Raw genomic sequence first — 18,149 nt, 5'->3', positions numbered from 1 at the left:
GTGGAACTGAAATTATTTTCAGCAGCAGAGAACACAATCACTACTTTCAGTTGTAACAATATGAGAAAAAGGCATTTTAGAAATACATGTATATTCAGCCTCTGTTTAAACTATTGCTGATTTCATTCTATGAGCCTAGTAATAAAAGCCAAGACACACTAACTCCTAAATGGTTAAATATTTCTTTATTACTTGACTGGACAGCATTTAAACATAATCTCTTCCTAATCATGAATCACTGTTATTAGCTGAAGTACAGATGTTCCAGGAGAGTCTCATTTCACTCTACACCAAATGTTTCATGGAACAGTCTACCTGTGAACATATTTTGTGCTTACTTAAGCACTTAAAGTGGAAGCTAGCCCTTGGAATTAGTGAAAGCTGAGCTGACAAACTAGATCTGAACAGAAGTGACTCTTCTTGCCACCTGGAATAAACTTCTTTACCTCCAGTGTATGAATGGAACCCTGGAAGTTCTCCTAAGAGTTTTCCAAGATGCTTAAGTGTTGAACAAGAAATAACGTACACAGTTTAACAGAAGTGCGGTCTACAATCTTTTTCTTATTTCTTAGGTAGAAATAAGAGATACTTATATTTTATTTGTAAATTTAACATGTGGAGAAACCAATAGATGATAAAGGAAAAGTACTGTACATGGGTATAGCATAAAGTATCCATATATTGACAGAAAATAGTAAAAATATTTTAGCCTAATCAGATGAGCAAAATCTACTATGGTAGTAATGCATAGTAGTAGTTCTGGATAACCCAAATTAAATGGTATGAGTAAAGACTAAATGTATTTAATAGAAAGGATGATAGAAAATGAATGTTCAGTGTATTACTGCTAAGGCCATTCTGGTTTTAAGACAAGAGTCATGACAGGCCATGACAATATAATTCCTTTGCACATAATCTGCAGTAATTTCAGTGAATATTATGTTAAAAATAATCTGATGGACTGACCACTGAAATATTCCAGACTTCTTTATTTTGTCTATAGACTTGAACTCCCGCGACTGTAATATAATATTCAAGGCCCACCTATTCCAAGCATCCCAACAATGAGGAAGTCAGGCATAAACACTAGGAGGCTGATCCAGATGAGCTGTAGGTTCTGAGAGAATGGGCAGAAGTGGCTGAGCCATGATGTCACATTTGAGAAGTAAGTCATGGCTGTCAATAACTGACAAAGGGGGAAGCAAAACTGCAGTTTTTAGAGAAGCAATAAGGAACATTGTAGGAACTATAGGCAAATCAGTACCACCCCTGTGTCCGGCAACATCATGGATCAGAATTTGGCTGGCTAACAGGGCATGTGAGTACACTAATTGTATATAACCACCACGTGAATTTCTCCTCTGGATTAAGCAAGCTTATCTGCCAAGTTTTATTCCAGGCTACTTTTTCTCTGCCTTCTCCATTGTAAAAGCACACAATTAATTTTTCCAAACTGGGAAACTGCCCCAATGAAATGACCAGCAGGGTCAGTTCACCAGTCTAGTACACTGCATGAAAACCCATGTGGTAGCAAGAAGGTGAAGTAGGAGTAGTAGCAACTTTTCTATCAAGACTGCACACTAATTCCAGTTCAAAAACTACCCCATTATTTTCCTTTGCCATGATTTTGTCTTCTCCAGCCCTAAAACAGCTCTAGAGAATCTTCCCAGCAAAAGAAAATTAGAATGTCACATCACAAATTTGCTGGCTTCCCATTCAAATATGCCAAAAATATGAAATATATGTTTCTTAGTTATGCAGGTCAACTGCATATTTACACTTCCCCTTAGCACACACAAACTACACAGATTACTGATCAAGTCATGAAGTAGGTATATGAACATGTAAATAAAAATATTACAGAAAGCAACAAGCTGCTGCAACAACCAATCCTGCCCCCCCCCCCCCCCAATAATTACAATAGCAGTATGGCTACCACAAGTGCAAGGCAAATTGGTAGGAAAGGAAATAAGTTACAATTAACCACCAGTGAGAGCTGGGAGAAAGAAGTTTTACAGCAACCAGAAGTATTAAACTGTGGGGTTTTAAATCACACAAGTAAAGGACTGCTCTGGTGTGGTGAAAGGTTCAGATATGCATGTATCATGCTCAGGAGAGCACACTCAAGCTTCCTGTAACTTCTGTAGTTGCTGCAGGCTATGTGATGCTCACTGTAGCCAACATCTGCCCAACAACACAATCATATGGAAGCCACAAATTAATTCAAAATTGAATAAACATTTGCAGTATATGCCCCAGAACATGGGAGTTTGAAGTCAGCTGATGCATCTGAACTTTCTGGTTGGTCCAATAGTAGAGTTCAGTAGAAAACATGGACAGCAGTCTGAGGCCACTGTAAGTATAGTGCAGATAAATAACAAAATTTGCATTCCTCCTCCAAGTTTCCTCCACCCATTCCTGATTTTGTTTCTCTGATAATCTAGTCAGGACAGAAGTTTGTTTTTCTGAGTGTAGGTGGAGTCAAATGACTTTTGAGGAGGGGAGGAGGGGATTCTTATAAAATCCGATGCTTACACATCCTGAAGGAGACAAATTGGTTTGTTCAGCTAACCAGATAGTAGTTCAGATGAGAAAGATGACCTGGTGGTTTGCAGCACAACTCAAGAATTTACATAAAACTGGAAGATGAAGGAAGACCTTCATATCCCATACAAACCTTGGCTATCTGAATAAGGTAATTTCTTGATGCTATACTTGATTTTTGTTACTTCTAACAAAATTGCTCAGAGCATTCATCCCCTTTTCCATTCTAATATGCTTTGTAGATAAAGTGCTATAAATCATACACATTAGACTGACTCCTTCTAAAATGACGTTATGAAGTTAGAAAGGAAAATTTAATAAAGAGTTCCTCCTAAATTTGTGTCTGAGAAGCAGTAACTGGTATGACTCTAGTATGACTCTAGTATGACTCTGGTATGACTCTATTGTAGTTGAAGCTCTAGTGACAGGTGAGCATCAGCAGAGTCAGTCTGAGTGTCAGATCAAAATCACAATCTGATGAGTGTGACATGGTGCCTATTCCTTGCCTGTGTACCAAGGCACATGTATGGAGGAAGTTTCAGCATAGATTACAATTGTTTTCCTTTCCATCTTTCTTCTAATACAACCAATAAAACAGGACTATATTATTTAATCTGCTGTTAATTTATTAAAGATCTACTTTGTATTTAGTTTTTCATAGTTCCTGTGTCAAGGTTTCAGCCTTTGGTAAAAGTAGTTTTGTGTCCATGTATATTAAGTATGTTGGGGTTTTTTGTTGTTGTTGTGGGTTTTTTTGGTTTTTGGTTTTTGTGTGTGTGTGTGGTTTTGTTTGTTTGGGGATTTTGTTTGTTTGTTTTGTTTTGGGTTTGTTTTTGTTTTTTGGTAAGTCAAAATCCAAGGTAATAGTACAATATCTATACTGGAAATCCAAACCAAACAGCCATTACCAAGTCACATTTCTTTACCTAAGTGTTGAAAAACTTAATATGTGCCCTTTTTTGCCTCCTTGGGGAGCTTATATCAGTAAAGTATCACCATCTCACAAGGAGCCCACTCAGCCTCCATTCAAAGAGAGTGAATACACTTACCTGGGGAGTTTTAAGTATGAGCGGCATGAAAACAAGAAGTTTAGTATTCATACTAACAACCGTTTTTTCTTGATTCCACCACAAAGTTGTTTTGCAATGTGCAGCAAATGTATTCAACTCATTTGCTCTTTTGTAAAAAGTAAACTAGAACATGGAGCACAAGATAACCAAGTAGAACAAGTATCTGTCTTCACAAGTTTATGTGGCACCCTAAAATGCAAGTAATGAGATATGTATTTTATAATTTATTTTTATTATTGTCTGATAAGCTTTTTGAATCATTGGCATGAATCAAAGCAGAAATAGCTTGGAGAACTTGTACAGCATGAATAGAGGAGCAGCCCTGGTGCCTCAGAAAGTGCCTTTGTAGCTATCCAGGTGCAGAGATAAAAGTTGCACTCTTTCGTGCATGTTACTGCTGGCAAAATTTGCCATGAGCATGATAACACTACTAACAGAGCTCTTGCCCTTGTCTGCTCTTGCTGATGCACACAACAAGCACAGGCTTTCCTGATTTAAGTCTCTCTCTTACAGGACATCTGTTCCAACTGCGAGATTCTGTTCTCATCTGTTTTGAGACCTGTTTTCATCTCCAAGATGAGAAATCTTGGAGGTGTGAGTCAGTAGGATGCTAGGCAGAATGCTTATGCTTCCAGGCACAGCTTTACATTTTTGAGGGATCTTGTGTATGGCCAGGCACAACAGAAGAAGCAGTTTCCCTACAGGTCTTTCCTCCTTTTTATTTAAAGGATTAGCTCCAGGGACAAAAGTGAGTAAGTGAAGATATTGATATCCTACTGTTTACCATTACTGAATAGCTAAGAGCAAAATGAGATCCTATGTGGGTTTTTTCAGTTTAGAGTGTATGCAATGACATCATCTTATAATAAACTTTCTCTTCCAAGTGAAGGAGAAAGAAAGCAAAGCATGGTGTCAGAAACATGTTCCCTTATTGTAATATCTATGCTTTCTTCTACCCTGTTCAGGCATTCCCTACAGAATGTCGCTGCACTGCTTTCATATCCATAGGGTTGCTGAAAAAGAACTACCTCGTTAATTAATAATGCAACTGAAATATTAATTTCATTTTGGAGTTACATGTAACACTGTGATCATTAAAAGCAACTGAAGGCTGAATCCTGAGCTGTGACATAAAAGATGTATTTGTCAGAATGAAACATGCTGTTCATTTAAGTTTTGTGAGCAGTAAGGCCCAATTTGTACTCCTGCTGGGACAGAGTTTGCCTAATGAAAGTGAAGGGTGCTGGGTGGTGTCATGCAGGTTTTATCATGCCTGTTTTACTCTCAGTATTGCCTGGTAGGTAGCAGGATTTCTTCTATCTGTCTTGTGGCACAAATCATAATCACTTGCCCAGGCATGTCCATGCAGAATGCAGAAATATCAGTATCACTCTGCCTAGGCAGGCTTATTTAGCTTGAGTGTTGTGTCCTTTTCATGTTCTTCTAGGCCTCAAAGAAAATTATGACCATGCTACTTGAACTCAGCATTGTCAGAAGACATGGCTACAGCTTGATATATTTTCTGTATTTTCTAATAGTAAACTGAGCACTAATTCAAGTATTAATGCTTCCAACTTCACAAAATTTATGACATTTGAAAGTATTAGCTGCATTTGACAACTGAGAAAACAGGCACAGCAAGATCTAACAACTTGCTTAAGGTCACACAGCAACTATGGGAATGAAAACCTGATCCTTTCATACAGACCTCAAAACAAGGCAGTATCTCCCTCTCTTGTGGCTGTTCTGAGATTATTTTTAAAGACATGCACATGTGTCCAGTGCCATGTCAGTCCAGACATGTGACAGTAGAATGATTTTGCTTCTGATCCCTACAAGGCTCTGATGGCTTCTTTACCCCACACTGCTGCAGTGATTCAGATCCTCCTGAGACCATGTACCTCAATGAAGCAAATCACAGGTCTAGTGACTGCTTCTTTGTACTGGATAATTTCAAGTGGTATAGATTCCCTCATGCAGCTCATTTTATGCCAGCTGTACAAAGGGTAAATAATTTTAAGTATAGTATATCCTCACCTATCTCAAGTTCCTATTCTCCTCCTGACGTATTTTTTGATATTCTGCATCTTGTACAATATCTCTGCTCAGAATTTAGTATCTATGAAGAAACCAGACAAATGTACGAATGTTTCTCTCCCTACAGCCAGATCCTATGTCCTCTGTGCACTGCATGATTAGTTCATGGTTATCACAAAACTTTTAAGGGGAAATATACTTTTTCAGTTTGGGGTTTAATAAGATATTCTTGCCTATGAATAAATCTTCACAAGGATAGAAGTGCATCATTTTGGCAAAAATGTTTAGCATTGCAGGAACTATTAATACTTATAAATGCTAAAATGTTGATGACGCTAAAATTCTTCTATCTTTGAAAATCTTCATGTCTAAATATTTTCCCATTGTCTTCTCTCCTTTGTTCACATCTGCATGCCTCTTTTGTTTTCTTAACTCTGTAGTTGAATTTTTTAAAATTTCAGTCTTCTGTCTCTTGGGGCATCTGTTCCCTAGGTAATATTTTCCGTCAAACCACTGTAATGAATGTTGTATTTTAACTTGGTAATTACTTGTGTAAGCCATTTCTAGAATATTTTAATTAATTTTTAACAATGGGCCTTCTACCAATCTGCAGATCTGCTAAAAAAATCTCATCACCATCACTACCACTCCAGAAAAAAAAAAAGAAAAAGAAAAAACCAACCCAAAACCCAGAGAAGATCTAAGAATTGGAAAAGATGCAGGCTAAGGACAGCAGTCCACCAGATGGTGGCTATGGTTGGGTTGTGGTAGTGTCAGCCTTCACGGTGATGGGCCTCTCTGTTGCTGTCCTCAAGACTTTTGGTCTGTTCTTTGTTGAAATCCAGAAGCACTTTGATGAACTTGCAAGCACCACTTCCTGGATCACATCAGTAACCATTGCTGTCTTTCATTTAGGAGGTAGGTGGTAGTACTCCTCTAGCAGTTTATTTTAATGTTAACTACTCAAGCAAGTTTGGAAATCTTCCTTAAAAAAACCAAACCCAGAAATATGTAAGGTCTAGACTTCCTTCTTCTGTCTCTACAGAAACTACAGAAAATGTTCAGAAAATTGGCATTTTCTCCCTCAGATATGGATTGACAGAACTCTATAGACACAGGAATTGATTGCCTGAAAAAAATCGTGCACCTAAACTCATGATTAAGTTTTGCTACAGGCTTTGAGTTAAACTCATTAGAGTTAATTCTAATAGCCACAGAGCTTGTTGAATCAAGCTCTTAAACCCATTTGTGTGCAAGTTCACTGATCTCAGAGTGACTTTCACTTTTTCAAAGCACTTCAAAATACAAGGACTGTGACCCCATCTATCAGGTAAGCCATTTGCTACCAAAATGATTCTCAGTCCTGCTTTTTCCCACTTCTTTTTACCTTCACATGTATTACCAATTCTGTGTGTTCTTTACTCCTTTTAGTATGATTCTAAGTTATTGATCTACCAGAAGACTCATAGAGTTAAAAAAAAAAATCTATTCACTCACAGAGAGCTCAATAAAGACATGAACATGCAAGCAGAGAGTAGAGGAAGAGTGAGTGAACTATCCAAGTCAAAGGCAGTGAGCAATCGGAACAGATCAAATATCACATCACACTAAATGAAGGAGGGGAAAATAGGAAACATACTGTTTTACTCAGCTTAGTTGTTTAAGAGAGTCCTTGGTGCCCTTGTAATCTGCATGATCCTTCACATGATGTGAGGATTCCAAACATGGGCAGGCTTGAACTGTACAGAATTTGTGAAGTCTGCTCTGCATATTCTCATAGAGATATATGGTTGCAATAGATAAATAGCCTTACATAATAAATGCTATCATAATTTTGTTTCTGAAGACACTTCATTGCGTAGACATTATATAATTACATGTATCCTACTCGGTCCACACCTATCAGTATTATTGCTTGGAACTACAGTACTTCCAAACATCAAGAGCAACTGATCTTCCTTGGAAAAATGTATTCAGAATGAAAAAAGAGTAACCCAAAGTCAAAGTAAAAAGATAAATAAGTCATGAGTTGAAAAGATTTTATCAGTTTTATAAACTTCTATCCTTGATGGCTGCTTTGCAGTGACAGATATAATTAACTGAAACAAAAAAATTTGAAAAACCTGCTTCACAGACCACAGAAATGAATAAATGGTAATCTATACATTTGGTTTACAAATTAGACATATCACTGACATATTGTTGATACTATTTTGTCATTCAGGCATTTAAACTTCATGAGAAGAAAAAGCCAGCAAAGGAGACAAAAACTTAACACTCCTGTTTTAGTTTGGGGTTTTTTTTTTGTTATAACATAGATTTACATTGTATAGGAATGTATCAAGGAATAGAGCATATGAGACAATAAGATCCAGTATAAACCAGCAAAAATATATTTGCCTAGCCAGGTGTGAGGCCAGCTACAATTTTCAACAGAAATTGTTTTTCATCCTTTGAAATCCTTTGAAAATAATCCTCTTTCAGTGAATAAAGCTTGGTGGTCAAACATTCCAAACCCCCTCTGTATAGTAGTTTATAAATGTCTCAAGTCAATACATAATTGTCCTCATCTTCTGCCTTGCTTCATTTATAGGGGCCACAAGACTTCCTGATGAAGACCACCAGAGCCTCCAGCTCTTTGAGCATGTTTCCTGGCCGGGCTCTAAGTTAGTGCAGGTTTTAACTCTAAGTTAGTGCAGGTTTCAAGTTTGCTCAAAGCAGTCGAGCAAGAAAATGAAGAGCAAACAGAGGCAATAAACCAGGCAATAAACCATAGTCTTTCTTAATGTATCTCTGGGACACCTTAAGTGTCATTTGGCTCAGTATGAAGGATGATCACTGAATTATTATTATTTCCTATTTGGATCCTTTCAACAGCAGGTCTGTTTCTTGTGTTGAAGGAGAGCATGTGCTTCCATTCCCACAGTCTGCACTTGCAACAGGCTGTTCAGTTTACCACAGCAAGGATCCTCCCTATCACCTTCACCAGCCTTCTCTTGGTACTGATGTACATCTCCCAACACCCTCCTCTTTGCACTCTGGTTGTCATCCCTTCCTATTGCTTGTACATTTTCTGTGTGTTGCCTTTGTCCTTTCAGACTCTGGAGCCAAGCTATTTTACCCATTTCCAGTTCTGTGGCTAGCTTCTTTCTTTCTCTTGCTACCCCATGTTTAATTTCTACCTGTTTATTCTCCTTATTTAGTATTTAAAATTTGAGATTTGGTAATACTTCTGCTTCAGCTGCAGATCTTTTTCTTGTCTTCAAGAACTTTCATGGGTGTCAACCCGTGTCTACTTTTCTCTTCATTTTTTCATCATATTGTATGATTCACCAACTCAATGTACTTTGTCATGTCTCATCGACTACATCTTAAGATAATGACCAAATTTCAGTATAATTTTTACATGCATATAAAATTATCAGATTTTTGCTGTAAAAGCTGATGAGACATTTGAGGTTTGTATAATTCCTGCCAGGTCTGTCTGCTGTCAGACAATGTATATTCTGCAGATTTTGCAATAACTAATACTCTGTCAGGTTAATTTCACTCATCCTAGCTACCAAATTCTCTTAATTCTGATCTTAACACAGGTGAATTTACAGCTTGCCCCTACAAACTACTACAAAACCTTCCTTGCTGGCTGCTCTCTCTTAATAATTTTCTTCCTACTTGTTTCAACTTAGAATGATGGTCCTGGCTAACTGAATTCAGTTTTATGCACTAACTCCAGTTCCAAGGGTATTTAACAGATGTAGGGAGCTGGTTCATGCCAGGCGGTCCTTGGGAACCCTCTAGTGGTTGTGGCTGTTTAAAGAAATCCTATGGCCTTGACCTCGACTCTGCAATGCTGATGGAAAAAACAGCCAGGCAATAAAACGGATCCTTAATCAAGCAGAAATATCCCTGACAATTCAGGTGTTTCCAGACAGTGACTAGAGGCCAAACCAGCTGCTGTACCATCACATCTGCACCTTTGCCCTTGTGTTGAAGAGCCCCTGCACTCTATTTAGAGAAACTGTACCACTAAATAAAGATTTTAGAAATGAATTGCCAATTTTCTTTAAAATTATTACCAAAAAACCTCTAATTTTTTGTCCTTTATAAACTTTTAAAATTCCATTAAGAGTTGATTTTTGCAAAATTCTAGAAAACCAAAGTTAGTTTTCTCCAGAAAGTTTTCATGCCAGCGGCATCAATAACACATTCTCAATAGTACAATTTTTATAGCTGAATCTATAGATTCTGTGGCTGAACTTTCACTTTCTGCTAAAACAGTCCATGGGGTTCTGTCCTGTTGGCAGTTGTATCCTTATATGAAAATTGGTAGAACTGTCCTACTACAAGGAAGGCACTCTAATGCTCTTTCCCTTTAAAAGAGTCCACATATGTTGACTGTATTTTCAAATCTGTACCTCAGGGACAGTCATTTCTCTGTTAGCAAGGATACAGTTTTCAAATTTTGATTGACCTCCTACCCCATCCAGCAGAATTAAGGCTGTTTGTGTTAAGCATTTTAAGGGTAGTACTCCTAAAATGTTTTATTTATTTGGCCATGTTGATCAGATTAATGTTCCTAATGTGTTTTTCTTTCTCTGATTTTTCTGCTGATCCAGCCCCTGTTGCCAGTTCACTGTGTGTACAATATACCCATCGGACCGTTGTGATCACTGGAGGACTTCTGGCTTTTTCAGGAATGGCACTGGGATTTTTTGGACTCAGCATGGTCTGGATGTATGTAACGACTGGCTTTCTACAGGGTATGAATTTATGGCTTTATGGCTTTCTTCCACCAGCAACTTATTTGAGGGTGCTAGTGGTAGGAGTTTTAAAATCTGGTATCTATTTTGACTTTATGAGCAGCCAGAACAAGCAATGCTCTTTAAAAGTGATTTCCCTTCTGTCCCACTCTGGAAATAAGAATTTGTACAGGAAGGCTGCAACGACAAAGGAGACAAATATTTAGATGCCGGTAATCTACACTGCAAATTATATGCAAGTGGAAAATTGTTTTATTTTTCACTCAGAGATAAGAGCTTTGTGAAAGTTAAAAAAAATCTTCATAAAGGGTGCTGAAGTAAAAAGACATGGAGATCTCAAATTCTATAATTTCTACCAAGTTATCTTATGTTTTGAACAGAGTCCAAGGCTTTCATTTAATTTTAATCCTTTCCTTTACTCCAGGAAAAACCAGGCCAGAAAATTGTCTCCAACAATTTTCCTGGAACAGGAAGCTAGCAGATTTTCCTGGAACAGGAAGCAATGCTAGCAGGGAATAAAATAAACCATTCTGAATTCTGCACTGGATGCCTGAGAAAATGTCTGGAATTTGGGCCCTTTGGCAGTCCTGGGCTGCCAAAGAGTCTAGGGAGCCATCAAAATAACTCTAAGTTAGTGCAGGTTTTAAATTTGCTCAAAGCAGTCAAGCAAGAAAATGAAGAGCAAACAGAGGCAATAAACCAGCTTCATTCATGTCCTGCCTCACTGTCTACCCTGAACACAGCTCAGCTTAATCTGCTGGTCTGACCTAGTAGACAGCATGGACACTGAGATCTGTCTAGCTTCAACCCCATAACCATGTGATTTCTCATATACTGACAAAGCTGTGAAACCAATATGCTTCATGTTCTGCTTTTTCACTTGAACATATACAACTCACAGAATAGAATGTCACAAATATACCCTTATATCTACTCAAGCTAAGCTCAGGCTTCTTCTAGGCAAAAAATGTTTTCCTCCTGACACTTTTTGACCTGCAAATGTAGAAGCATTGACTGCTTTAATTTCCACCTTCACAGCATATCTCAATAGTGTCTAACCGGTGCTATTTGTATTGGTATTTTTCAGGTCTTGGTATTTCTTTTTCGTGGACACCAGCCATTAGCATTGTGAGCCACTATTTCTCCAAGAAAAGGGCTTTGGCCAATGCTATTGCCAGTGCTGGAGAATGTGCCTTTGCATTCATGTTTGGGCCATTTTTCCAGTGGTTGATTAGTCAATATGGATGGGAAGGTTCCCTCTTGATCATAGGTGGCATCCAACTTAATATTTGTGTCTGTGGAGTACTGATGCGACCCCTGGAGAACAGCTGCCTCCTTGAGGCCAACCACTATGAAACTGAAACACCACCTGGCAATGGTGCATCCAGGAGAGACAAAGAAGATACATCTCCCATCATGCACAAAACCTTCAACTGGATGCTTGTGAGGCGAACAGAATTTGTACTTTATGCCATTTTTGGTATATTAGCTGCTATGAGCTTTTTTGTTCCTCCATTATTTTTAGTTCCACTTAGCTACAGCCTGGGAATAGATGAATCATGGACTGCATCCCTCCTATCCATTTTGGCTATGGTGGACTTTGGAGGCAGATTGCTGTGTGGCTGGTATGCCAACCTCCATGTTACCAAAACCATTCATTTGCTGGCAATGACGATTACACTGATCAGTACTTCCCTGATGCTGTTGCCACTGGCTAACAATTACCTTTCCTTGGCACTATTCACTGGCTTCTATGGATTCTTCTTTGGTACAACAGTCGCCATTCACATTACAGTGCTGGTAGATGTTGTAGGCATGCCAGAATTTGACAGTGCTCTAGGGCTTTTCATGCTCATTCGAAGCACTGGAGGTTTTGTGGGGCCTCCTCTTGCAGGTAAGTTAAGACAACTGCCAAATACAGTTTACAAAAATAAAGGGAAATGGTAATACATACTGAAAAGATCTGGATCTGCACTCAAATTTCCCCCGTTTTTAGCTCAGGGGTAGCTGAACCAAGAAGTACATAAAACCAAATAGTCAGTTTAAGTCCTGTCCAAAATACCTTACTCCTTCTCTTCGGTGTGGTTTTAAAGATACCTTTCCAACAAGAAGGGAGGTATGAAGGCAGGGTTCACATGGTGGTCCTGCTTCCCGAATCCCACATAATGCCAACTAACTTGCTAAGAAAGTGTGCCTCTGGGACAAACAGCAGACACACGCTTTCAGAGAAGAAACTGAAATTTGAGACTAGTGATGTTGCAGAAATGCTTGTATTGTTGGGAGGGTTTCTACAGAAGTTCAAATTGAACAACCTGAAACATTAGGCTATGCAAACCTCAAGGAAATTTTCAGAGAAACGCCTAATGGTTTTAGACAGCATTTGAGCCAACTAGTATAATAAATAGGGAAGGCAGTGCTTAAGAACAGTGGGAAGAGAGAGCAGACAATGTGACAGCACATGGATTTATGGGCTGGCAACGAGATATAGTCATCTTGGAAAAATGCAAGACAAATGAACTGCAAGCTGTAGAGACTTTAAAAAGTGATATGGCAAAAAAAATTGACCAGTGTGACTTGTACAATGCAGATCTGAGTCCTCATCCAAAGACCATTGTTCATGTATTACAAGTTACTTTTGTGGTAATGACATCACTAATAGGTTGCAAATTAATCAGACTGAATACTGGAACATTTTCATTCACTTTTGAAAATACAAGAACCAGGAAGATTTGCAAAGGGATTGAGACAGAACAGAATCGAAGATGTGTTGGAAAGATCTGAATAAAATACAGTTTATAGTGGCTGATCACTAGTACTGATTATCTGGGAATCAGTGTGGCCCTTTTTTGTATATTTAGTAAACTACAAAGAAGGTATGGAAGAGCAGGGAAGCCTAAGTGCCTCTCAAGCTCTCCTTTCCTTCTGAGTGTAAAATCTAAAAGACTTCAAATTCATGGTTCCTGTGCCTATATAGGGCTGATCTTAGTTTAGAATGTGGGCTAGGGAATACCCTAAACATGGACAAGCTTTCCACAAGCAAGCAACCTTCATCAGCCCACAAAGGAATGTCCCGTCATACCCACAGGGCAGCTGACACACTGCTGCAGTGCTACTACTGGAGATTTTTCAGTATAATACACAATGGCATTACATGTTTTGGTTGGCTTAAAGCTCCCTGAAAACCAAGGTCTTTTTGTTAACATCTGTGACTCTTTTTAAGATGACGAACCAGAAACCCACAATGCATTAGACAAATTCTCCAACTCTATCTCCAGCAGATGAATCTGCTTTCCTGCTCTAAACTCACTTGTGCTGTAGTTATGGCCCAAATTACAGCAACTGCTGACAGCTATACCACAGAACATTGAGCTACTCATATACACAGCTTCACAGTCTGTCTTTTTTTTCTGCCAGTACCTGCACTGTCTGCACACTTTAGATTGGAAGGTGCTTCAAACTGTGTAATATATTGTTTCACTAGCAATTCCCATTTAAAAATCAATGAGATGCCAGTTGTGTTTCAAATTGAAAAATGCTATAGTGGGGTGATGTTCCACATGCTCATGATGTAGAAATCTGCAAGAAAAGTATGTAGCCAGCACACCACCTTTGTAAGAGGACATACTCACACTACTGAGCTAATTTACATTAGCCTGTTTTCCATCAATCACACTGCTGTCATTTGTTTCTCTCCAGGTCTGATTGTGGACATGGCTGGAGATTACAGAGCAGCCTTCTACATGGCAGGGGCTACTCTTGTCCTATCAGCTGGACTTTTAATTGTTTTAGATCAACTTCAACAGAGAAAAAAAGAAGAAGCAAGATTAGAACTAAACCAGAAATGTCAACATTACCCTACCCTTCCCTCGAAATCCTGAAACATCAAACCAGAAGGTATTGAGAGCACAATGTAGTGGTGTGACTACATGAGACCTCTGACAGCATTTCAAGACATATGGAAGTGTGATTTTTTTTTGCCAGACTCACTATTATTAGTATTTACAAAAGAATATAAGTTTTGGGTAGGAATGTTTGAAACAAAAGAAAGAAAGTAATTAATTTACATGCAAGCTAGAGCAGTAACCATTACCATATTATTTTGATATTGAAGTTGCATTTTTACTATGCAAGTCTCCAGCAGAGTCCCACAAAGTCATGCTAAATAAACTAGAGAAACCATGGTCTAAATTAAATTGCCATGAAGCATGTGTGCAGCAGATGGAAACTCTACTCCCAAATGCAGACTACAACTATCACTGAAAAAGAGGCATCAGCTCACAAATGTTTACTTGGGGAAGCAGTGCCCAGTATTTTCAGTAAACAAGTTGGACCTGAAAGCACAAGTAAATGAATACAGTTTTGAGCTAAAGGGTTTGCAGGTACTCTACAGAGCAATGCTTGAATAAGATAAATAAATAAACCTGATAAAGGGTAAAAGTTATATGAGTAATAGAATATGGTAGAGAGAAATGCAGTCCTAAAGATCAGAAGTAAAAAGCAAAATACACTCACACAAAATGAAAAGGATTAATGAATATTAGAGGAAGAACAAAGACTACAGTGGACTTCAAACTGAGTAAGAATCCCAAATGCAACCCTGTATTAAAAATAGTAAACGTCTTTCTGTGTTACGGTAGCATAGAGGAGATAATGATGCTTGCAAGGCTTTAGCTGGAAGATGTATGTTAGTTGCAAAGAATTCAGTGGAACATAAATGGGAAAATTAAGAAAACAGTCCAAGGAAAAAGTATAAGAGATGAAGTTCAGAAGATATAAATTTTTACAGGGTATGAGAACAGTCTTCAAAGCCATAATGAGCTGAGATAACAAAAATATGATTAATTCCTTTCCTTGTTAAGACAACTGGTAATTGATATAATTCACAGAAAGGCAGTAATGTAACAGGGAAAAAGCTTCATTGTAGCCTATTAAAATACAATTCAGGCTATGGGGAGAATTTGAAAACACTGAGATATCAGAGAATAGGTAACACACGATCAAGGATCTAAATATATGTGCTTCAGAGTATAGGATAGACTAGATGACTTCCTGAGACCTGCTCCAGTCCTACATTCCAATTATCCTAAGGCAAATACATTGACTAAACACTCTATTTATAAGAATAAAAAAGAGTATCCAAACAACTGTGTTTTTGTAATTTTACTTTGTATGAGGAAGACAGAATTTAAGGGAGAAAAGGCTGAATAACATTTAGAAAGAAATACTGAAAGGAAAAACACAGCACTTTAAAGCCTTGGAACTAATATGAAAATCATATCTGCCCTACCTAAAACTTCAGAAATTTTCACCATTGAAACACTTTCTCTGTGAAGCCACATTTATGTAAATCTCTCATCTGAAATAATTACTTACTGCCTCATAAGAATAAGTATTTTAAAAATTAATTTAACTTAGAGGGAATCAGCTGAACCATTAATAAATCAGCTACCTGTAAGGGCTTGATTGAAAAACACATATTGGAAGGAACATACCTGTGTGTGCAAAGTCTTGTAGTAAGGCTCTGAAATGCTTTTCAAACTTATCAATTGAAAAATCTGCATTTTTCTAGGAGTTTTATTCTTCAGTCTTTTGCAATGTTCCACTACTTAAAATAACTCTTCATTTTATAAAATGAAAGTGGTATTGCTGAAGGTGGGAAGAATGGGGAAATGTTTAACAGATGCAGTTTCCACCTCTGGCATTCTGTTAAAATTCTGTATTTACAAGCCCTGTCACCAGTTTATTTTGACATGTCCTGATGTTTGACATGGGCAGTAAAGAAGGCACTCAGTGGCATACTGTGCTGGAAGAACAGGGGCACAAGGAGTAGGTCAAGGGAGGTGATTATTCCCCTCTGCTCCATGGTTGTGTGTACACTTTGGAGCCACAAGCACAGGAAAGAAGTTGACAAAGATGACTGAATTCAACAGGATCACTGAGAGGCTACAGCCAGGGTGAAGAACCAGGGCTGGTTCAGCCAGGGGGAGCAGCAGCTCTGGGGGCACCAACAGGAGGAATAGAGGAGATGCAGCTGGGCTGTTTACAGCAGTGCATGGTATGAGGGTGAGGCAGTAGCAAAGCTGAAACACAAGAAGCTCAGGCTGAAGCCATGAGGACAGCCCAGCAGCAAGGACATGGTCTGCCCCTTGGGGCTTTCAGGGCTGACTGGGTGAAGTCCTGAACAGCCCAATCTGAGCTCAGAACTGGCTCTGTCAGGGCTGAGAGATTTCCCCTGGTTCCCACCAGTCTGAACAGGATCTTTAGTCATACTTTAGTTTCCTTTCCTAAAGGCACTAAATAGTATTAATCACTTGGACACTGTCATCTTGTTGCTATGTATCTGTTTAATGGCACAAAAGAAGTCGAAGTCATAGAATCAGTTGTGGGATATACTGAATTGGAAAGGCTCAGTCAGGATCATCAAAGTTCCAACTCCTGATCCTCCCAAGAGTCACATCATGTGCCTGAGGGTGTTCTCCAAATGCTTCTTGAACTCTGTCAGGCTTAGTGCTCTGACCACTTCCCTGGGGAGCCTCTTCCAGTGCCCAGCCACCTTCCAGGTGAAGAACATTTTTGTGATATCCAACCTAAACCTCCTCTGACACAAGTTCAGGCCTTTTCTCTGGTCCGGTCACTGGTCACCATAGAGAGGAGATCACTGTATGCCCCTCCTCTTCCCCTCATGAGGATGCTGAAGACCACAATGAGATCTCCCCTCAGTCTCCTCACTGCCAAGCTGAACAACTGACTGACTGCTGAGGATGGCTTCTCCTCCAGACCCTTCATTATCTTCATTGCCCTCCTTTGGGCAACAGTTTTATGTCTCTCTTATACTGTGGCACCCCAAACCTGCCCCCAGCACTGGAGGTGAGGCTGCCCCAGCTCAGAGCAGAGCAGGACAATCCCCTCCCTTTGCCCAGCTGGCCATGCTGGGCCTGATGTCCCCAGGACAGGGATGCCTCTCCTGGTTCCAGGGCACTGCTGGCTCATGTTCAACTTACCACTGACCAGGATCCCCAGGTCCCTTCCTGCAGTGTTGGTCTTCAGCCTCATTCCCCAGTCTGTATACACATCCAGGGCTGTCCAATCTGAGGTCCAGAATCTGACACCTCCCCTTGTTAAACTTCATTCTTTGGTGACCTGCAATTTGCCTAAGTAATTTATGAAGATGTTGAAGAGCACCAGCCCTGAGATGGAGCCCTGTGGAATCTCACTAGTAATAGGTCCCCAGTCTGATGTCACCCCGTTCACTGTAATGAGTGATCAACTGACCCATCAGCCACTTGACCACCCATCACATGATATGTTATTCAGCTGAGTGCTGGACATTTTGCACAAGTTCAGGGTCATCTGGGAGCTGATCATTCTCATAGCCATGGTCCTCCAGCTCCGGGCAGTGGGCCCTCCTTAGTGCCTTACTGATGTTGAAAGTCGAGGCAAAGAAAGCATTAAACATCCCTGCCTTGTCCATGTCCATTTGTGAAGTGACTGTCCTCATCCTGTAACAGGCTGATGTTATTTCTACACTACCTTTTGCCACTAATATATTTGAAAAAGCTCTTTTTGTTGTACCCCTCAGTAGTGGTCATCTTCAACTCCAGTTAAGCTTTGGCTACTCAAATTTTGTCCCTCCAGTGGTGAGCAGCATCCTGTATTCCTCCCACGTCACCTGACCTTTCTTCTGCTGGGCCTACACCTTCTTTTTTTTGCCTCTACCTCCCAAAGAAGATTCCTGCTC

At 39.3% G+C, this 18,149-nt stretch overlaps 1 protein-coding gene across 1 annotated transcript; it reads left to right on the top strand.

Moving 5' to 3' along the window:
• Nucleotides 1-5,656: 5,656 nt before the first annotated feature.
• Nucleotides 5,657-15,082, top strand: LOC136374271 (monocarboxylate transporter 13-like). The gene is given in 6 exon segments (XM_066339571.1): nucleotides 5,657-6,569; nucleotides 10,268-10,411; nucleotides 11,499-12,305; nucleotides 14,108-14,218; nucleotides 14,221-14,305; nucleotides 15,049-15,082. Coding segments are annotated over 6 exon segments (1,383 nt in total). The 5' UTR covers nucleotides 5,657-6,367.
• Nucleotides 15,083-18,149: the final 3,067 nt, after the last annotated feature.

The sequence above is a fragment of the Sylvia atricapilla genome, chromosome Z (assembly GCF_009819655.1).
Source record: "Sylvia atricapilla isolate bSylAtr1 chromosome Z, bSylAtr1.pri, whole genome shotgun sequence".
In the NCBI taxonomy this organism is placed as follows: domain Eukaryota; kingdom Metazoa; phylum Chordata; class Aves; order Passeriformes; family Sylviidae; genus Sylvia; species Sylvia atricapilla.
This window is presented reverse-complemented; position numbering and strand designations above follow the sequence as displayed.